General features: G+C 42.5%; 1 protein-coding gene across 5 annotated transcripts in view; it reads right to left on the reverse strand.

Moving 5' to 3' along the window:
* Window positions 1-5,412: 5,412 nt before the first annotated feature.
* The window catches only part of MAPKAPK5 (MAPK activated protein kinase 5), a 36,760-nt gene continuing 19,192 nt past the window's right edge, over window positions 5,413-22,980 (reverse strand). For 4 of the 5 annotated variants that reach the window (XM_081802194.1, XM_081802195.1, XM_081802198.1 and 1 more), the window contains 7 exons: window positions 16,717-16,797; window positions 13,360-13,547; window positions 11,218-11,338; window positions 7,703-7,833; window positions 7,315-7,436; window positions 6,205-6,309; window positions 5,413-5,868 (listed from right to left, as the gene is read on the reverse strand). In XM_081802194.1, coding sequence (XP_081658320.1) covers window positions 5,774-5,868; window positions 6,205-6,309; window positions 7,315-7,436; window positions 7,703-7,833; window positions 11,218-11,338; window positions 13,360-13,547; window positions 16,717-16,797 — 843 coding nt within the window. In that variant the 3' untranslated portion in view covers window positions 5,413-5,773. The remainder of the gene's footprint in view (window positions 5,869-6,204; window positions 6,310-7,314; window positions 7,437-7,702; window positions 7,834-11,217; window positions 11,339-13,359; window positions 13,548-16,716; window positions 16,798-22,980) is intronic. The other variant, XM_081802196.1, reaches the window with a different exon arrangement.

A 22,980-nucleotide genomic window follows, 5' to 3' on the forward strand; every position in this document is an offset into this window, starting at 1 on the left:
ACTGGGAAGTTATTCACAAAATAGTCTCTCTTCGCCTTCAGGTGAATCACCTGTTTCTGGCCCTGCATTAATAGCATATAGGATGCCTTTTCCCCTGGGTCTTCCCTTCCCTTGACTGTCAGACCCTTGGGGATGACTGTTTCATAAGAAGAGTAGTATACAGATCCAGGGTCACAGTACAAGCTTGGCAGGAAAATCACCAACAGCAACACAGTCCCCAACCTGACACATGAAGATACTGGCACTGGTCCCAGCCTGAAGTCCCTCTTTTGCCAAGCCCAAGTCTGAAACGTTATCTTACCCTCTTTCAAGGCCCCTTGGATTTTCCATAGCGAAGGCAGTGTAGAGGCAGAGTGTCTCGAAGAGGCTACCATTGACATGGCCGTTGTGAATCAGTTGATGCTGCGTGGCCTCTGTCCCACAGCAACAGCTATCCCTGGCATGGTGAGACTCAGGGAGTCAGGTATTAGCCCCAGATCTAGGCCGGCTCCCTAAGGGGTTGATGCTGTGCAGCTCTTGAGTAATACAGACTTTGGGGCTGTATTTCTATTAGCTCTTGGCCTTTGGTAGTTCCCTTACCATATGACTTCTTCCAACAGCAGAAGCTCTAATGTTCCTTGGCTAAGTTCCCTCTACCTTCACAGATATGCCCCATAGGCAGACTGTAATGATTCAGACAATACTATAACTCAAAATTTGCCTAAATTATCCTTATTCTCAGCCCAGGCCACACTACTCCTGATATCCGTTAATCTGCTCATTCTTTGAAACCCAACATTCTGGCAGGAGGTAGGGGGAGGGGACGGGGATTCTTTGGGGATCTCTGAGCAGGAAAATGTTCTCTGTGCCCACTACCTCCTTTTCTCATTTCCATAATTTTCAGGATACTGTTTCTCAGCCCAACCCTCCTTTGTCAGCCTTTGTTCATGAGAGATGGGTTTAGACATTTTGTATCTGTATGTAAACAACTTTTCCCTACTATGAAGTTTTCCTAATGCACATATTAAGTGATAAATGAAATAAAGCCTAGTTTTACCATGGAAGTATACAAGTGACTAGGATCAACATTCAATTCCTCCCAACTGCCCCAACATAAAAACAAACTCTGATTAGGTATCTAGTTACCATTTCATCAAGAAAATAAAAAATGGGGGCGCCTGGGTGGCTCAGTCGTTAAGTGTCTGCCTTCGGCTCAGGTCATGATCCCAGAGTCCTGGGATCAAGCCCCGCATCGGGCTCCCTGCTCAGTGGGAAGCCTGCTTCTCCCTCTCCCACTCCCCCTGTTTGTGTTCCCTCTCTTGCTGTCTCTCTCTGTCAAATAAATAAAATCTTAAAAAAAAATTATTTATAAAAAAGAAAAAAATGGACTGTATTTTTTTTAAAGATTTCTTCACTCTTGTAACTAAAATTGAACTGTAATGTCTGGATAAGTCCTTGGATTTGGTTTTGTGTCAATTTCCTGATGTTTTTAGCAGTAGTTTCAAAGGGGAAAAAAAACACTATCCACTTTCCTTGCACAGTTATTCTTCTGTACATTCTATGATGAACTAAAAAATAAGACTGTACATCTTTTATCTTGCATAAAAGTAATTTTATATCAAGTCAAATATTTACAATATAAAACCTTTAAAATAAAGGATATGACTCTAAGGAACACTAAAAAATGGGGATACACCCTATCTAATTCAAAAAGGAATGGTACAGGGGCACCTGGGTGGCTCAGTCGGTTGAACGTCCTGACTCCTGGTTTTGGCTCAGGTCATGATCTCAGGGTTGTGAGATCAAGCCCTGCGTCAGGCTTTGTGCTCAGTGAGGAGACCACTTGAGATTCTCTCTCTTCCTCTGCTTCTGCCCCTCCGCCCACTCACAGTTGCTCTATCAAATAAATTAATTAAAAAAAAAAAATGGTTCAGTACCACAAGATCTCAGCTATGAGCAGGAGAGCAGATCAACTCAATAATATTTAATTCCTAATACAGATTTTAAAATTTATCATTAGCATCTGGCAATAGAACTTGTACTGTCATATCACAAATCCATTAAAAATTTTATAGCAAAAGTAATTTCTAGCTAGATTTCTTCTTGTATTTTATATAAGAGGAGAAAGCCTCTCAAAATTATATAATTTGGAAATTATCACAGATTTAAGGTATTTCCCTTATTTTAACCACAAACAGGCAGGGCAAATCAGGTTAAGTCATTTTGTAGGATAAAATAAATCAATAATGAAAGAACACTTCTATTTTTTAAATAAATAAAAATATAACTAAGTATATCCAATTTTCCAATTCTCAAATTGAAACACATTTTCTTCAAAAAATACACATGCACATAGCGTTCACACGTAAAATCTGATTTATATCATTTAAACTCTTTAACCAATAATTCCTTCAATTTGTTTTCTCCCATGAATACAAGCTCTTTTTTTAAAAAGCTGTCCTATCTTTTTAATTATTTTTCATTTCTTAAGTAAGCTCTATGCCTATTATGGGGTTTGAACTCATAACCCTGACACAAGAGTCGCAGGCTTCACTGGCTGAGCCAGCCAGGCGCCCCTAAAAAGCATATCTATTTTTAGCTTTGAAGAGCTAAAAAGTGGGGTGCCTGCGTGGCTCAGTTTGTTAAGCATCTGACTCTTGGTTTCTGCTCAGGTCATGATCTCAGGGTCATGGGATCCAGCCCTGTGTTGGGCTCAGCACGGAGTCTGCTTGTCCCTCTCCCTCTGCTCTTCCCCCTGCCTGCACTCTTTCTCTCTCAAATAAAATCTTAAAAAAAAAAAAAAGCTAAAAAGCTATCCTCTTATGTTTCAAACAATAAATTTCTGACAGGTATTCTCCTATGCTTATACAGTATATTAAAACCATGAAGATACACAAATTGTTTTACATCAAGCAGATCTATATGTGAAGTTGATAGGCATTTGAGTGATAAGTAATGGTTTTAAACAGAGGGTTAGCAAATCATGTAGGAAAACTGGAGACTCTCAACTTCCTGCCTGCAAGAACTGTTCTTATAATGTGAACTTCCTGCAGGTGTAGGAATTTAGAATCTGGAAAAGATGAGGATGATTTTGTCTCACTTCCAGTTACATGCGGAATTTGCCCTATTAGTCAACCTGACTGGAATGTCAAAGCAGAATTTGCTACTAGCCTACAAACTCCAAATAAAACTCCACTTGGAAGACCAAACAGTGCTGAGTCCTTTGGGAACTACTGTTTTTGTCAAGAGTCCAGAGTAGGACCCACTTTTCTATTACAACAACAACTGGACCATCCTCCAGGGCATTCACAAACTTCCAGCATGGTACTCTTGTATGGACATGTCTGGACATAGCATTTATTTTGGGGGCCAGATTAATTCAGCCTGATAAGACTAAGAAATGGGCAACTGCTGCTTTGAGTTAAAGGAAGCACTATTTTTGTTTTGTTTTGTTTTTAAAGATTTTATCTGACAGAGAGAGAGACAGCAAGAGAGGGAACACAAGCAGGGGGAGTGGGAGAGGGAGAAGCAGGCTTCCCACTGAGCAGGGAACCCAATGCGGAGCTTGATCTCAGGACCCTGGGATCATGACCTGAGCCGAAGGCAGACACTTAACGACTGAGCCACCCAGGTGCCCAGGAAGCACTATTTTGGATGTCCTTCTAGATCATGCCTAAAATTCACCACACACTGGGCGCCTGGGTGGCTCAGTTCGTTAAGCGACTGCCTTCGGCTCAGATCATGATCCTGGAGTCCCGGGATCGAGTCCCACGTCGGGCTCCCTGCTCAGCGGGGGGTCTGCTTCTCCCTCTGACCCTCTTCCCTCTCGTGCTCTCTGTCTCTCATTCTCTCTCTCAAATAAATAAATAAAATCTTAAAAAAAAAAAAATTCACCACACACAAAGGAAAAAAATCATCCTGAGCCTTTGGATGACACCTAAGTAACAAATTGAGAAGAGAATGGTAGACTGGGCATACCAGAAGTTTCCTCTGAAGAAAAAGAGTAACAAAGCTAACTACAGCCTTCCTCTCTCCAGCCAATACCTCTGCCTGCATTTCACTAAAACACAGTAATTTGAATCAACATTTAATTCAACTCTTAGCTAAGTCTTCTGGTCAGTAAATAAGAAAACCTTTTGTTTTCCTCTGCTGCCTAACTCTTAGATTTTGCCATGTTTAAAGGTATCAAATTCTTGGGGCCCCTGGGTGGCTCAGTCGGTTAAGCGTCTGCCTGCGGCTCAGGTCATGATTCCAGGGTCCTGGGATCAAGCCTTGCATCAGGCTCCCTGGGAAGCCTGCTTCTCCCTCTGCCCCTCCCCCCGCTCGTGCTCCATCTCTCTCTCAAATAAAATCTTAAAAAAAAAAAAAGTATTGAATTCTCCTTACACAGTATCCATTTACAACAGTTATTCATCACCTAAGATTAGGGAGCCTTACCTCAAAAAATATCTATTACCTAATGTAATAAGGTAATTCTTACAAAATACTTTGTGTTTTTATCCTACATTTCCAGTCAGTCACATACATACGGGGCATACTAACCAAATGTCATCCTGAAGACATGCTAAGCAAAGTGGAAGAGTTACAAAGTAAGTGAGCTCTGTGAGATCGATTTTGATTGAAGAGAATGTGATGGGATGAAAGTGAAGAACTGTGCCTACAGATCGTCTTCCTCTGCTCTGTACATTGGAATTTGCCTGCTAGCCCTTCTATTTACCAACACAGGCATCCACCAAAAACTGCTACAATAAATAAATAAATAAAAATGGTTTATGGAAGCCCATGTGCACAACAGAAAACTAAAAAAGCATCCAGCCTTATTTTCTATTCAAACAGCTGATCTCTGGGCCAAAACCACCCTTCCTGAAAATGAAGGGTACTGAACAAAATAAATGTAGCCTGGGGATACCAACGTTAAGCACAGGCCAAAGCATTTGACAGTAAAACGGCAGCTTTCAGAGAAAAAAACTGGACCACCTTAGGTGCTAACCCAATAGTTCAGTTTATATGATATGTAACTTTCTCAAAAAAATCATCCAATAAAAAGAGCCAGGAGAACAGAGAAAAAGATGAAAAAGCAACAGAGCTTGGTGAGGTCTGCGGGGAAGCGGGGAGAGGACTGAGCAGGACCTCAGATGAACAGAATGAAGCTCTGGTCCTGCATGAAAAGAATAAACTCAAAATCCCATTAGATTTAAGAAACATACCAATACCTTTTAAAAGATATGGCAAAAAAGAAATGTTACCACTTTTCTCAAAATAATCAGGGACAAGAAAAATGAGGACTCAGATCCCTGCCTCCTCCATCATGGGAGTTGGCATCCTGTGGGTTCCAGCAGGCAGTCTGCAGTATGGATCCACAAAAATTTTTTGGCACCAGAGGTAATCTACCAATCGTGCAGAAAGCAAATACACAGGGCAAGTGAAACCAGATTCCACAGTACTTGATTCAACTGTTTACTAAACAGGTCAGTATAGTCAGTCCTTTGTCTACCACTGGCAAATGGTTTTGTACACTTTATTACAAATAAAATAATCTTGTTTGACGATACCATCTGTCATCTTACAAACATATGAGAAAACAGTCCTAGAGTAATAGTATATCTCTAGGAACTGAGCTTTTCTTAAAAACAAACAAATGAACTATACTATGAATAAGTCCTGTATCTAAATCTATACAGCATCTTTAAGTAATGTGGAAATGAAATTATGATTTATTAATTTACATAAAAATTACTTTATACATTAAAGAATAATTTTCAAATTGTTAAAAAAACAAAGTCTGAAGCTGTCATTATTGGGATTCATGGGACATGGTTTGCTCTTCTATCACTTGCTTCACAATTTCTGCCAGTTTTAGCCGATCTACTTTATCTGTGAATCCACGACCTGAAATGCAAAAAAGAAGTCAGTCAGTCTCCAAACGTGTGGAGGTGAGATTCTTGACAGGGACCCAATAAGGTACCCATATGGTGTATGACAGGGGCTCTGCGGGGTTGAATCTGCAGCACACAGTTTATCTGAATTCTGGAAAACAAGTGAAAGGCCAGACGTCCAGATATGCCTGTGCAGTTAATGTAGGAGTAACCCCCGTCCCATAATACCCCACTCACTCTCTAGCCTCACTCACTTCAAACAGCCCCAGCGGAGCCCCCAGAGATCGTCCATGTTCTACACATAATCACTTCTCTGCATCCATGGAGAAAGGAAGAAGTATTTTCCTACCATTCCAGCTGAAGCTTTGCAGAGTATCTCTTAGAAGTTTGCATTCCCGGTTATACTTCCAAGCCTCCTGCATTACTTCATTCAATTTTTCATCTTCATTCTCTCCTGTTGATAAAGATGAAGAAGTTGTGTTTTCCAGTGGCATCATGGGATTTTAAATGTCAGAGATGGAAGGACACAATCTCCAACTTATTGAGAAGTGATGAGTAAAGGTGCAAACTTTTGACGCTTTGTTGTTACTACCAGTCCCTACATTACATATAGGTCGCTCTGGGCTTTGCACTCTTCTACTCTGACAGCCTCACACAAATCCTCTGATGTCCCCGGGGTCTTAGCACTAGGGTATGGGAAGTAGGCAGAGTCAGTCTCTGCTGCTAAGCAAAAACACATGATTAATCTAAGAGACCAAGAGAAGAAGGGAGAACAAGGCTGAGTGGACCACTTTCTTTCTCCTAAGCTCATTTCTTACTTTGGAAGCTATCTAAGTGTACTATATAGGTGAATTCTCTGAAAACCTAAGGAAGTTAGACTGTTTTCTGGCTTCCTACTTAGGCATCTCATTCATCTGCTGAGAAGAGCCCATTACACCCCACTGAGTGAAGAGAGACTATACTAAAAGAAAGCTCTCACTCAAAAGGAGACATGTACAAGTCACACTCTGGCCATGATACACAAAGCAGCAGGGGCCACTTCTGAACTTCTGGGAGGTACTCTCTTTATATTCACAAGTTAATGATAGCCTTGCACTCTAAAGGCTCTGGAAATATTTTCTGACCTTCACAAGCTGATCGTGACCCTGTCCACATTTTCCATTCTTCATCTTCTGTCCTGTGCCCTCGTTAACAAACTAAGAAAACACAAAATTGCATGCTGCACCAGACACTGGTAATTAAACCTCAACTAGCAGTTTCACAGAAAACCAAAGGAGGGGCAGAACTTACCACCTTTCTGAGTTCCCACTGCCCTCCTCTTTTTAGTGGGCAGAAAATAATTTATATAATGTACTTATCTTCTTATAACACAAAGATCAGAAAGACCACCTTATATTAAACTGCTCCTTCTATCATGTGCACGCACGCACGCACACGGAACATTCATAAATGGCGTGACCTTTACCAGCCTGGGGGAGAATACACTGAGCAATCACATCTCGGAGCTTTTCCAAGGCAACATTTGAATCCTCGGCTCCATTCTCCCGGTCATGGATATAAACACCGTCCTTTGGCTTGGTGCTTTAAAAGTTTGGAAGAGAGGGAATAACAAGGTGAAACCTCAGAAACCAACTCTCCGCAGAAGTTAACTCTAAAACATAAGGCAGCACATTTTTCAGATAAATAATTAACTACAGAGTGTCTCCAACTTCTGATGCTATTTAAAGGGCTTATCCTTTCCACCCTCTTAAGAGGCAGCAAAACGGCAAACCCCTGGCTAACCTTTCAGAACCCTGCACTCAGCCATACCAGCCATGAAGGAAAATCCACAGAATAAGCTCAGTTACCCGAGTAATTTCCTCTTCCTCAGAATGGGGTTGTTCACAGAGTGCAGGGGTTTGAGGCTGACTTTCAGATCCTGGATTCTCATGTTGGCCAACTGTTCCGCGTGAGCCTGCTGGATTCCTGCAACCACCGCCTGAATGTAAACACTATCATCAGTTTTCACACTCACTTCAGGGCACCTAAAAAGCTAATCTAAGAAACTGTGAAGGAGAAGCTCCAAGAACTAAGAAGGCAATTTCACTGTTACGCTGGCAGGACACAAATTTTGATAAGCCAGAGCATTCTTCATGGATCGGCAAGCCCAGGGAATACCAGGCAAACCAAGGGTCATACAACAGCTGGCCCTTCCTCCCTGCACAGGGACAGAAATGCAAGTAAGAAATACTAAAAAGAGTCATGTTCACAGTCATTGGCAAGAGCAAGGGTAAAGAGAGGCATTCATGTACATCAGGGAAAAGGCTGGTAAGCTGCTGCCCGAGAAGCCCCCCACAGTGGCATTTATTCACTGCCCCCACGGTGTGCATAGTCACTTCAGCCCCGATGGCTCAGAACCCCAAGCACTTCACATGGTAAGCAGGTAGATCTCAGGAACTCATCTACAAGTCAATTAATTTACCATGAGAAATAACTGTCATGGAGTCTAGAACTTTTGAAGCCTGTGTCTTTATGACCAGTGTGAGCTCTTACTATGGGCAGACCAACTAAGGCAGGTAAATAATCAGCAGAAAGCTTTCTAAGAACAAGATGATCCTATGTTTATATTTTAAAAAAGGACAAACTGTGAGTATATGTGTGTCTCCCCAGAAAAAGATTAGGAAGGATACACTTAGCCAGAGATTACCTCATCTCTGAGGGGTGAGACTGAGGCAGAGGAATGAAAAGGAAATTATGCTTTCTAAAAATACATACCTCTGTATTAATTTCAACAATAAAATTTGACAATTTTAAAAAGTAGTTCCATTGTTAAGCATGTGATTAGATCAGGTAGAGTTTGAACTCATTTAAAGGAACTGTAATCGCTGGCTCTGGCTATACCCTATTGGAGCTCAGGCTCCATCTCCTAGGCAGGGCTTAGATGGACACTGTTCAACATCTGCATATGTGGCCATTTTTCTACAAAGTTAGTCAACTCACATCATGACCCCATAATTTCTTTAAAAATGGGAATATATTGTCACCTTGCAGTTCCACCTTATGGGCCTCGGGGCCACTCTTTCTCATTAAGATTCTGCATATCCATATTTGGCTTAATTATATACTAATTCTACAGTAACTCTAGAAAGCAATCTTATTTCTTCAATTCCAAGATCTTGAGGAAAGCCACACTGTAACCCTCATGTGCTGATCTAAGCAATCCCTTAAGATTTTAGACTGATCAAACCAATTCTGGACTACTAGGCATATTTAAACCAGAAAGAGAACCACACACAAATCAGAGATGGCAGAGAACTTTGTTCCTTCCAGCTTTCTTTCCCATACTCCAACAAAACTAAGGGAGGTCTTAGATTTTTTTTTCCGGGGCGCCTGGGTGGCTCAGTCGTTAAGCGTCTGCCTTCAGCTCAGGTCATGACCCCAGGCTCCTGGGATCGAGCCCCACATCAGGCTCCCTGCTCAGCAGAAAGCCTGCTTCTCCCTCTCCCACTCTCCCTGCTTGTGTTCCTTCTCTCGCTGTGTCTCTCTCTGTCAAATAAGTAAATAAAATCTTAAAAAAAAAAAAAAATTCTTTTTTCCTGGGACATCTGGGTGGGTCGGTTAAGCGTTTGACTTTGGCTCAGATCATGATCTCAGGGTCCTAGGAATGAGCCCCATGGCGGGCTCCCCACTCAGCAGGGAGTCTGCTTGTCCTTCTCCCTCTGCCTCTGTCCCTCCTCGCCCCTTGGCTCCTGCTCTCTCTCAAACAAATAAATAAAATCTTTAGAAAAAAAAAATTCTTTTTTCCTGTTCCCTTACTCTTCCTTACACTTCAGTCCCCCTCCCTTCTAAGTAGGTAAAGCATATGCCTGTGTCTCTGCCTTTACCTCTCAGCCACACTACGGTCCCACACAACACATCTCATTCGTCTGCATGTCCATCTAAGCAATATGTAAAACCTAAGAGACTTCCCTTGACCTAAACCAGCCTCGATCCTGATTTCCCTCTATTTGTCAATGGTATCACTAGATATGATACCCATTGTCCCCTTATTATCTAGTAAGTCACCCCAAATTGTAGAAATTTGTCTTCAAAAATACTGAGCCTGGGGTGGGGTGCCTGGGTGGCTCAGTCGTTAAGCGTCTGCCTTCGGCTCAGGTCATGATCCCAGGGTCCTGGGATCGAGCCCTGCACCGGGCTCCCTGCTCAGCAGGAAGCCTGCTTCTCCCTCTCCCACTCCCCCTGCTTGTGTTCCCTCTCTCGCTGTGTCTCTCTCCATCAAATAAATAAAAAAAATCTTAAAAAAGATTTCACTTGTCTCTACTTCTCTGCTCCCAGAGCTGCTCCCGGGCTTGTCAATTACTGCAGAAGTCTTAGGTTGACAAGTCTGCAAGTCTGGCTGACCATCCCTAAATACCTTCCTTGTGGCGAATCTCTTCCCCAAAATTGACAATGGCCTCTCAGTTATGTCCTACTAAGACTTAAGTCCCTCTGTGTGCTTTCAAAGCCTGGCCCTGCCACATGTATTTCACTGACTTCCCATTAATGAAGCCAGGTGGTTTTCCCCATGGATGCACTTCTGTCTGTAATTGTTTGCTCCTGTTGCTCACTGCACTTGGCCACGTATGTTGTCTACTCAAATTCTTTTTTTTTTTTTTTTTAAGATTTTATTTATTTATTTGACAGAGAGAGACACAGCGAGAGAGGGAACACAAGCAGGGGGAGTGGGAGAGGGAGAAGCAGGCTTCCCGCTGAGCAGGGAGCCCGATGCAGGGCTCGATCCCAGGACCCTGAGATCATGACCTGAGCCGAAGGCAGACGCTTAACGACTGAGCCACCCAGGCACCCCTGTTGTCTACTCAAATTCTTTAAGGCAGCTCATGCCTAAACATGTGAATAGGTTAAAAACTGCCATGCAGTAATTAATAAATATGAGGGGTTTTGCCTTCTCTTTGGGAACCCTTCCCTAATTACAGCCCTTCAAAGATGTTCTCTTTTTCTGAATTCCCATAGCGTTCGTAGAAAATGTAGCATGCAAAGCTCTGATGTCTGAAATGTTCCCTCCTTGTTTCACATAAATTGGTCTTTCCAGTCTTGTTTAAGCCCCTCGGGGGAAGGGAGGTTGTCTCATAGTACTCTGTGCCCCGCAACACCAAAGCACAAATATGGAGGGTTTGAGTTTTCACTTAGTGTATTTTACCGGGCCTTGATCTGGTCTTTTATGCAAAGAAGCTTTTATTTCAGATCCTGATTTTCAGGAAAGCAGGGATGTCTCTCTGGGAAAGACTGAGTTCTCTGCTCTGCCTTTGACCCCTCCCTGAGCCTTGTCCCAGAATTCCTTCTCAACACAGCCTTTTTGGTGAACAAAGTAAGTATCATTCAAAACCTTATCCATCATCAGTTGAGCAGAGGGTAGCACATTATCCAAGGCCTCAGTTGAGTTGAGCCACGGGTGGTCCAGTACTCCCTCGATGGTGAGTCTTTCCTCTGGTTTGACCTTCAAGAGCCTGTGGAGAAAAGGCCAACAGGGCTGCCATGCATAGCTGCTTCCAGAAGGCCAGGAAATTCCTGGCTCTGGTATAAACAGCTCCAACTTCTGACTTTCGACCAACTCCTACAAGCATAGGCTTTCCATCTGCAGGCAGGAGTGGGGATCTAGTACCTAACCCCTAGTGGTGAAGGCACTGTGTCCTTTGGTAGTCCTTTCTACACTAGACAGAGTGAGATAAAAATGGCAGGATAAGGCTTAACCCAGTGATACTTCAGACTGAGTTCCAGGTTCAATAAGCCTACATATAGTTTATAGTTCCTGAGACTTGAATCTCCACATCCATGTTTTTAGGACAGTGGACTCCAATTTCCAAAAGGGACTCAAAGTGCTCTTTTGGCTGACAGTGGCTACAAAATTAGTTGAGGGGTCATGTGGTTATGAAAATCCAGGTTGCTACTTGTGATAAAACTGTTAGATGTCACCATATGGCAGGACATGAACCCTTTATTCCAGAAACATTCAAAAGCCAAAAAATCTAAAGTCTCTGATAAGGGGATGGCATTTCCTTCTAAGCCGAATGTATTTCTCTGTACCATCTGCTTTTTGATCCTACTTCTTCACATCTTGTCCATTCATGCTGATGCAATTCTTGGCCCACCTCAGCATGTTCCCTGGGCTTTTTAGCCCCTCCTTCCAACTACACATCCTCTCATTGTAAACGTCAGTCAGGACAACATGTGTACTTGCTCTTTCAGGTTCTCTGCAACCTTCTGGATCATTCTGAACAAACAGCTTCAGATTCTGAAGAAATGATTATTTAGAAAAGAATCCCAAAGCTGAAAGAAGATAATATCGCTCTAGGGACAGGAAATATATTCTATAGAACTGACAAAGGGGGTGCCTGGGTGGCTGTGTTGCTGGGCGTCTGCCTTAGGCTCAGGTCATGATCCCAGGGTCCTGGGATGGAGCCCTGCATCGGGCTTCCTGCTCGGCGGGAAGCCTGCTTCTTCCTCTCCCACTCCCCCTGCTTGTGTTCCCTCTCTCGCTGTGTTTCTGTCAAATAAATTAAATCTTAAAAAAAAAAAAAAAGAATTGACAAAGAACCACTTAGAGGATATTGATGTTTTGATTAAGTAGCTGAGAATACAGTGTGGAAACAGCATGGGAAGATAGGTGATGCTTTAAACATTGTCTCCACCCTCCTAAAAACTTTTACTTGTATGTTATAGAAACTAGTCTGTCTTTATATACATAGATCCTTAACCAACAGGACAAGCTCTCTATTGAAAGGGAGTAATCTCCATAGAGAAATGGCTGTACTGTCAGGAGAAAGCTCCCAGGCACTCCCCCTTTGATGCTTATCTTCATATTACTGATAAAGAAACTGAAACCAAAAGAGAAAAATGACTCAGTGAACACCAAGCAGTAGGAATACCAGAAGAGTGCCCAAATCCCAGGCAGCTGAGACTCCCACACAGCTGGGCAGGAAAAGCAAATATACGTCAAATTTAGGTCTGACTTCTTACCTAGTCCTTCAGCTACCAAAGGACTCTGACTGTCAACTCTCCCTCACCCACTCACTAGCACTAAACCTTCTAAATCTGTCTTAGCAGTTGGGGAGGCTAGAGGCCCATACAATCAGCCACCTACCCCCCACAGCAGCCAAGGAATGAAAAGCCAAAATGTCCTTGTCATCTTAGCCTGAGTTCAGTTCCTGACGCCATGTCTGCTCCACATGACTGGCTAACATGCAGGAACGGCACACCATGGGGCTTACCATTTAAGGTCCTAAATTAATGCTCCAAGGCACCTGGGTTCGCAACCCTGGGGACAAATTCTAAGAATGCGACAAGAGGGAGCAAAGCTCCATTTTCACCAAGGTGTGGACATGAAGAGCTCTCATCTCAGGCTCCAGGGATAAGATTTCTATGATGCGCCAATGAGAAGGAGCATGCCTGGGAAACCAAAGACTTTTCCCCTGTGATCCACCACCTTAAGGCCTCCTTGGCCTCCCCACCCCACAGCCTGGGGACTCACTTCCTCACAACATCTTTGGCCATCTCTGAAATCTGGCTCCACTCTTCTTCTGGGAACTCAAAACTGCCTGTCATGATCTTTCTCCGCATATCCTTTGGGATAGTTCGGCTGTGGTGTTTGGAGTAAAAAGGAGGATATCCGCACAACATCACGTAGATAATCACCCCTAGGGACCACAAGTCACAGCTCTGAAAGGAAAATGAAAATAGTCACTTACAGCAGAGGCACAGCCCCAAAATAAAGCCCCCAGGACCAGCCCAGAAACAGCCCCTAACATACACAGGCTGATATCTCCAAAAATCACTTTACAGAGATTGGAAAAGTTTCAGGAAGTCTTAAGGGAACCAACCTTTCTTTCTATCATAGGTTTTCTATGCCACCAACACTACATATATACACACCAGCATACAAGGCCAGTCTAGGGTGAAATAAACAGTCTCTTTTATTCTCACTGCTCAGGCCCAAGCTACTAGCTGATCCTTGGGTGCAGGTATAGGATACTTCATCTCCAGCCAAAGAAATAACAGATATAAGCCAGCTGGTTGGGAAACATGTACACTGTCAATCTGGGCAGGGTTGAGGGTGCAGGCACAAAGCAGCTAAGACACAGGTAGGCTGACCCCATAATACAGCATAAGTCATTTTGTAAAGGCCCAAAGCAGTTTGACACAGATCAGGAAGAGGCAGTAGAGGGAAGAACAAGAGGTCTAAAAGCACTCCTTTGGCCACAGATGGACTCGCTGTACCCATTTCCAGGACCATACACCATTCTTGGAGAAGATATGAAAGAAGAAAACTGCCACCAACTATTTTGTCTGTAGGTATTAGGTGCCTTCATGGGCTACAGTCACAGCATGGTTATTAATAAAGGACTCCTAATTTAGTTAAATGCAGCTCTACCTGCCTCAGAAACTGGATCCTCAGAGGCTTCAGTTCAAGCCTGTCTTGAATCACAGGATAAAAACTGTCTGCCTGAGAAAGGCAGCCCAGGGAGTCTACCATTGTGGCCACATGCTCTCGCCATACCACAGCTGTGTCCTGCTGATAGAAGCCTAGAAAATGGGATGTCTCAGGTACTCCCACCCATGTTTTTGCATCATACTAATGGGTATTTGTAGACGACATGACCCATGCTACAGAACATAATTATAAAATTATAGAGGTGAGGTGCCTGGGTGGCTCAGTTGGTTAAGTATCTGCCTTTGGCTCAGGTCATGATCCCAGGGTCCTGCTCAGCAAGGAGTCTGCTTCTGCCTCTGCTCCTCACCCGGCTCATGCTCTCTCTCTCAAGTAAATAAATGAAATCTTAAAAAAAAAAAAATTATAGAGGTGAAAGGAATCTTAAAAATAGTTCAAATTGGGGCACCTGGGTGGCTCAGTCATTCAGCGTCTGCCTTCAGCTCAGGTCATGATCCCAGGGTCCTGGGATCAAGCCCCGCATCAGGCTCCCTGCTTGGCAGGAAGCCTGTTCTCCCTCTCCCACTCCCCCTGCTTGTGTTCCCTCTCTCGCTGTGTCTCTCTCTGTCAAATAAATAAAATCTTTAAAATAAATAAATAAATAAAATTATAGAGGTGAGGTGCCTGGGTGGCTCTGTTAGTTAAGTATCTGCCTTTGGCTCAGGTCATGATCCCGGGGTCCTGCTCAGCAAGGAGTCTGCTTCTGTCTCTGCTCCTCATCCCGCTCATGCTCTCTCTCTCCCTCTCAAGTAAATAAATGAAATCTTTAAAAAAAAAATTATAGAGGTGAAAGGAATCTTAAAAATAGTTCAAATTGGGGCACCTGGGTTGCTCAGTCGGTTAAGCGCCTGCCTTTGGTTCAGGTCATGATCCAGGGTCCTGGAATCGAGCCCCACATCAGGCTCCCTGCTCAATGGGGAGCCTGCTTCTCCCTCTCCCTCTGCCTGCCACTCTGCCTACTTGTGCTCGCTCTCTCTCTCTCTAATAAATAAATAAAATCTTTTAAAAAAAAGTAGTTCAAATCCCTCACTTTCCACATGAGGAAACTGATACTATTTTTTAAGATTGATGTAGTTATTTAACTTCTAAAAATTTAATTACATCTTATTACAGATTTTTGTTAAAATATTATTTGCAAATGTAGCATTCAGTGTTGACTTAGTTGCCAATATAAAGAGGATTATCTCTAGACTAACATATATACACATTCAAAAGTAATATGAGCTGTTTATTATTCCAACAGGCTACTCATCTGCAGTGTGTAATTTTTATGAATGCCATGCTAATTCATGAGCACCACTAGGGGTTCACAAAATGGAACAGGAAAAGAAGACAAAAATACTACTGGAAAATAATATCATACAAGAATCCATTGCACTCATGCTGAGAAAATTTTCGCAAGTAAATTAACGTCATCTAAATGCTTCTACCACTCACTTCCTGCATGCATCAAGAAGCGGGAAGCAGTTTCTGACTCTGATGCTGTAATCAGCACAGCCCTCAAATCTTCACTACATAAGGGTAGAGCTGACTATGATTTTGAGTTTGTAGGGCAAGAAGGTGTGGAGCAGTGATTTCTTGGGGACTGACCAGTATTACTCATGAAAGTAGATGTTTCGGGTTCTTGGTTACACTGTGCCAGTGACAGGGTAGAGCACAGGGTCCTGAGTGGCAGAGGAGCCTGGGTGTTCTCTCTGATGTTTGCCTGTGTGTACGTGTGTGCACGTGCTATAGGAACACGTGGGGCCCTAAAGTGTGGGACCCAAGAAGAGCCAACCTACTGCCTTTTTACCACCCTCAGGTCCCTCTCTGTCATCTATATTCAGCCATGAGTCCCCAGGAAGCATCATTTTTTTTTTCTGATCTACTCAGCGACTCCAGGACCTGCTTTAAGAGGCCCTAATCCTCTTGTGTTTTAGAACAGAGATGCTTGATATGCAGGCTACAGACTGAGAACTGTAAGACCAGGAACACTTGCTGTTGTGTTGTAGACACTTCTAAGTTGGGTATTTTACAGGAAGAAAGAACAGTACCATAAATGGCCATGGAATGTTCCCAGAAACGGCCTCCACCTCAAAAAAAGCAAGACAACCACGTCTTTTAAATGTGGTCAGTGGACTACAACTATCCAAATAAATAACCTACAGGTGACCACTGCCCTTGGTTACTGCTGCAAAACCTCAATTGTTAAGAAACTTATTTCATATTTCATCAGACAAAAAAACCTGAATTCCAAGGAATCTTCTGCATGTGTGGCTGTTGCCAGCCTTTTGGACAGGAATATTAAGGAATAAGAATTCCCTTAGAATTCCAAAGAATTCATTCCCAAAGAACCACAAACACCCCACAGGAGAAGAGGGGCTATACCTGAAGCGTACAGGTAAGTATCTCTTCCCCTACCTTGTTGTAAGTGTAGGGTGTTGGCGAGGTAGGTATGATGCCAGATTTCTCCTTCTGATGCCTTCTCTGTGCCTCCAATACCTGTCAGAGTCAGACCAAAGGGGACAATTTACTGAAAACCATACCAAATGACCTACAGCTTGAGAAAGAATGTTGAAAAAGAATGCTGAAGGAGAGCAGACACTGGCAGTTAACAATTAAAAACAAAACAAAACAAAAAACCCAACCCTCCAGAAAACACAAACTTGCAAAAACCTGCTTACCCTCTTATAACCAGCAATTTATGAGTTTTTGCCCAGGTCAAGGACATGAAGATCAAGTCCTTGGAAGAGATTTAACTCTTCTTCCTGCCCATCAAGGCATCCGAGATCATGGACTTTTTCCTGGAGACACAGACATCCCTTATGCCTGTATAAAAGCAAACCAGTGCTGGCCAGTGGATCAGGTTCAAGGTACTTGTTGCCATCAAGGACTATAACAGTCATGTTGGTCTGGGTGTTAAGTGTTCAAGGAGGCGACCACTGCCATCCATGGGGCCATCATCCTGGCCAAGCTCTCCACTGTCCTGTGCAGCGAAACCCCTGGGGGAGCAATATTGGCATACCCCGCAGATTCCTTGCAGGATGACAGGATGCTGCAACTATGCACTGGTCTGCTTCCTTCTCACACCCAGACCCACGCTATGGTCTTAGCCCCATGCCCACGAAGCTGCCGATGGCAGATGTTGACAACTGCCACACCTCAGCCAGGGGCTGCAGTGTCACCTGGGGCAACTTTGCCAAAGCAACCTTCGATGCCACCTACAAGACCTACAGCTGCCTTACCCCAACACTCTGGAAAGAGACTGTGTTCACCAAGTCTCCCTGTCAGGAATTCACTGACCATCTTGTAAAGACCCACATCAGAGTCTCCATGTGGAGGACCCAGGCTCCAGCTATGGCCACCACATAGTGTTTTTATACAAGAAGAGTAAAGCGAATTAATTAAACCTGAAAAAGAAAATACCATTTATAATAGCACCATAGAATAAATCTTAACAAAGATGGGAAAGACCTGTACACTGAAAACCACACAAATATTGCTGAGAAAAACTAAAGGCAAAAATAAATGGAGCAATACAGCTTGCTCATGGGCTAGAAGGCTCAGTATTGTTCAGATGTCAGGGTCCTCATATTGAACCATACCTCTAAAACAACCCTAGTCAAAATCCCAGCAGGCTTTTTTGTAGAAATTAACAGCTGTTTCTAAAGTTTATATGGGAGTACCTGAGTGGCTCAGTTGGTTAAGCATCTACCTTTGGCTCAGGTCATGTTCTCAGGGTCCTGGGATCTAGTCCCGTGTCGGGCTCCCTGCTCAGCGGGAAGCATGCTTCTCCCTCTCCTCCCCGCTCATGCTCTCTGTCACTCTCTCTGTCTCTCTCTCTCTCCCAAATAAATAATTAAAATCTTAAAAAAAAAGTTTATATGGAAATGCAAAGAAATTAGAATAGCCAAAACAACTATGAAAAAGAACTGAGTTGGAGGGCTAACACTACCTTATCTCAATAGTTATTAGAAAAAAAAGTTATTATAAAGCCACAGTAATCAAGACAGTACAGTACTGGTGTAAAGACAAAGAGATCACTGGAACAGAACAGAAAAACCAAAATTAAACCCACACATACACATTCAATTGATCTTTGATGAAGATTGAAAAGCAATGCAATGGAGAAAAGATAGCCTTTTCAACAAATGGTACTGGAACTGGATATCCAAATGCTAAAAAAAAGAACTTAGATTCATATTCATACATTATACAAAAATTAAATCAAAATGGATCATGCATATAAATGCAAAACGTAAAACTATTAACTTGTAGGAGGAAATCTTGGGTGATCTTGGGTGAGACAAAGATTTCTTACACATAGGAAACCAAAAGCTGAGCCCATAAAATATATATATATATATATTTTAAGATTTTATTTATTTATTTGACCGAGAGAGACACAGTGAGAGAGGGAACACAAGCAGGGGGAGTGGGAGAGGAAGAAGCAGGCTTCCCGCCGAGCAGGGAGCCCGACACGTGGCTCGATCCCAGGACCCTGGGATCATGACCTGAGCCGAAGGCAGACGCTTAATGACTGAGCCACCCAGTCATCCCCCATAAAATATTTTTAAAAATTGGTAAATTGTGGGGCGCCTGGGTGGCTCAGTGCGTTAAGCATCTGCCTTCGGCTCAGGCCATGATTCCAGGGTCCTGAGATCGAGTTCCGCATCGAGCTCCTTGCTCAGTGGGGAGCCTGCTTCTCCCTCTGCCTGCCGCTCCCCCTGCTCCTGCTCTCTCTTTCTCTGATAAATAAATAAATAAAATCTTTTAAAAAATCAATTAATTCATCATATTAACAAAATAAAGAAGAAAAATATATTATCAGGCTAACATGCAGAAAAAGCATTGGACAAAATTTAACACATTCCCTTTCAGTAAACTAGGAATAGAAGGAAACTTCCTCAACCCGAAAAAGGGCATCTACAAAAATGTAATAGTTAATATGGTTAATGGTAAAAGATTGAACATTTTTTCTAAGATCAGGAATGAGGCAAGGAGGTCTGCTCTAATCCCTTATATTCAGCTAGTGGTCCCAGCCAGTACAATAAGGCAAGGAAAAGAAATAAAAGGCAAACATACTGGAAAGAGCAAAATAAATGTCATTATTCACAGACAACCATGATTTTGTATGTAGAAGATCTTAACAAATCTACAAAAAAATCTACTATAATTGATAAGTGAATTTAGCAAGATACAAGGGATCAAAAGTCATTTGTATTTCTACAAACTAGCAACAAACAACTGGAAAATGAATTGTTAAAAATATAATTTCTAACAGCATCCAAAAATATAAAATATAGGAATAAACTTAAGAAAGTATGTACAAGGGCACCTGGGTGGCTCAGTTGGTTAAGCGACTGCCTTCGGCTCAGGTCATGATCCTGGAGTCCCAGGATCGAGTCCTGCATCGGGCTCCCTGCTCAGCAGGGAGTCTGCTTCTCCCTCTGACCCTCCTCCCTCTCATGCTCTCTGTCTCTCATTCTCTCTCTCGCAAATAAATAAAAAATCTTAAAAAAAAAAAAGAAAGTATGTACAAAACCTATGCACTAAGAAATATAAATATTTCTGAGAAAAATTAAAGACCTAAATAGAGAGATCTACCATGTTCACTGATTGAAAGACTTAATAATGATCGCTTCTCGGCCTTTTGGCTAAGATCAAGTGAAAGACTTAATAATGTTAAGAGGTCAACTTTCTCCAAATTCATCAGCAAATTAAACACAATCCAAATCAAATCCCAGGAGATTTTTTCCGTTATAGAGAAGTGAATTGTAAAATTTACAGAAAAGTGCAAAGGGTTCAGAATAATCAAAACAATTTTGAAAAAGAATAAATTTGAAGGACTTCTTACACTATCTGATATCCGAGGTCAAGACTTAATATAAAGCTACAGTAATCCACATGATATAGCTGTAAGGATAGATACATAAGCAGAATAGAACAGAATAGAATAGACTAACACATATATGGTCAATTGATTTTTTTAAAGATATTCACTCATTCATTCATTCGAGGTGGGGAGGGGCAGAAGGAGAGGGAGAAAGAGAATCTCAAGCAGACTCTGCAGTGAACCCAGAGCCTGACGCAGGGCTACATCCCACAACCCTGAGATCATGGCCTGAGCCGAAATCAAGAGTGGGATGCTTAACTGACTGAGGCACCCAGGTGCCCCTGGTCAACTGATTTTTGACAAAACTGCAAGATAATTCAGTTCAACAAAACTGTAAGGTAATTCAATGACACAAGGTTATTCTTTTCAACAAATGATGTGGAAACCTGACATCCATAAGGAAAAAGAACTTTGACCCTTATTTTACACACACATACACATGCACACACACAGAGACACCACCCGTCAAATGAATCACAGTCCAAAAGGTAAAAGCTAAAACGATAGGGGCACCTGGGTGGCTCAACTGGTTAAGCATCTGACACCTGATCTCAGCTCAAGTCTTGATCTCAGGGTCATGAGTTCAAGTCCTGTGTTGGGCTCCGTGCCAGGCATGGAGCCTACTTAAAAAACGTGGGGGGAGGCACCTGGGTGGCTCAGTCGGTTAAGTATCCAACTTTTGATCTCGGCTCAGGTCATAATCTCAGGGTCATGGGATCAAGCCCCGAGTCAGGCTCCACGCTCAGTGGGAGTCTGCTTTTCTCCCTCTCCCCCTTCTGCTCGCTAACACTCTCTCTAAAATAAATAAATAAATCTTTAAAAAAAAAAAAAAAGGCTAAAACTATAACCTTTAATAAGAAACCATGAGAAAAATCTTCATGTACATGGGTATGGAAAGACCTCTTAGAAACAGAATCACCAACCATTTAAAAAAAAAAAAATGGGTGAGAGGCACCTGGGTGGCTCAGTCGGTTAAGCATCCAACTCTTGTTTTCAGCTCAGGTCATGATCTCAGGGTTGTGAGATCAAGCCCTATGTCAGGCTCCATGCTGGACATGGAGCCTGCTTGAGATTCTCTCTCCCTCTCCATCTGATCCTCTCTTCTTTCCCTCTCTCTCTCTCAAAAGAAAAAAAAAAAAAAGGGATGAATTGGATTTGATCAAAATAAAAAAGTTCTAGGGTGCCTGGCTGGCTCAGTCAGTGGAGCATGAGACTCTTGATCTCTGGGTTGTGAGTTAAAGCCCCACGTTGGGGATGGAGATTACTTAAATAAATAAATAAACTTTGGGGCCCCTGGGTGGCTCAGTCGTTAAGCATCTGCCTTCAGCTCAGGTCATGATCCCAGGGTCATGGGATCGAGCCCCACATCGGGCTCCCTGCTCAGCTTCCCTGCTTCTCCCTCGCCCACTCCCCCTGCTTGTGTTCCCTCTCTCACTGTGTCTCCCTCTGTCAAATAAAATCTTTTAAAAATAATATAATTAATTAACTTTAACAAAAATTTAAAATTTTTTTAAAAATAAAAAACTGCTGCTATTCTGAAAAGCAAGCCACAGTCTGAGAAAAATATTCATAATATATATGTGGTGGGCAGAATAATGGCTTCCCAAAGACGTCCATGTTCTAATCCCTGGAATCTGTGAATATGTTACCCTACACAGCAAAAGGGACTTTGCAGATTTTATTAAATGGAGGATCTTGAGATGGGGAAGTATCCTGGATTATCTGGGTGTATCTAATGTAATCACAATTATGAAAGGGAAGCAAGAGGGTCAGAGTCAGAGAGACTGGAAGATGCTATGGTACTGGCTTTGAAAATGGAGAAAGACGGGATGCCTGGGTGGCTCAGTCAGTTAAGCGTCTGCGTTCGGCTCAGGTCACGATCCCAGGGTCCTGGGATGGAGCCCCACATCGGGCTCCCTGCTCAATGGGGAGCCTGCTTCCCCCTCTGCCTGCCCCTCCCCCTGCTTGTGCCCTCTCTCTGACAAATAAATAAAACCTTTAAAAGAAAAAAGAAAGAAAATGGAGAAGGAGGCCACCAACCAAAGAATGCAAGTGCCTCTTGAAGCTGGACAAGGCAAGGGAATGGATTCTCCCCTAGAGCTTCCAGAAGGAACACAGTCCTGACAACACCTTGAACCGTTTCAGACTTCTAACCTCCAAAACTGTGAGGAAATAAATGTGTTGCTTTAAGGTACTAGGTCTGTGGCAATTCATCACAGTAGCAATAAAAAGTAATACATATATACAACAAAGAACTTGTATCCAGAAAATAATAAGAACTTTTTATACCTCACAATTATAAAACCAAAAATGGGCAAAAGATTTATACCCATACTTCACAAGAGAATGTTTTACTCATATTTCACAGTAGAATGTCTAATAAACGCATGAAAAAATACTCAACAGTAACCATTAAGAAAGCATTATAATTAAATCCATAATGAAATAATATTATGGACCTACCAGAAAAACTAAAATTATATATACTAACAAACATGAATTGATGGTAAGAACATGAAGCAACTGTAACTCTTATGTATTACTGGGGAATAGGTAAAATGGTACAACCATTTTGGAAAAGATGTCCCCCAAAACTTGTAAATGAATGTTCCTAGCAGCTTTATTCATAATAGCCAAAAATAGAAAACCCAAAATGGCCATCAGTCAGTGAATGGATAAACAAACATGGCTTAGTCCTCTATGATAGAACACTACTTAACAACAAAAAGGAACTAACTGCTGATATATGCAGCAACATGGATGAATTTCAAACACATGCTGAGCAAAAG

Source organism: Leptonychotes weddellii, chromosome 13 (genome assembly GCF_054177405.1).
Source record: "Leptonychotes weddellii isolate Sample4059 chromosome 13, ASM5417740v2, whole genome shotgun sequence".
Classification (NCBI taxonomy): domain Eukaryota; kingdom Metazoa; phylum Chordata; class Mammalia; order Carnivora; family Phocidae; genus Leptonychotes; species Leptonychotes weddellii.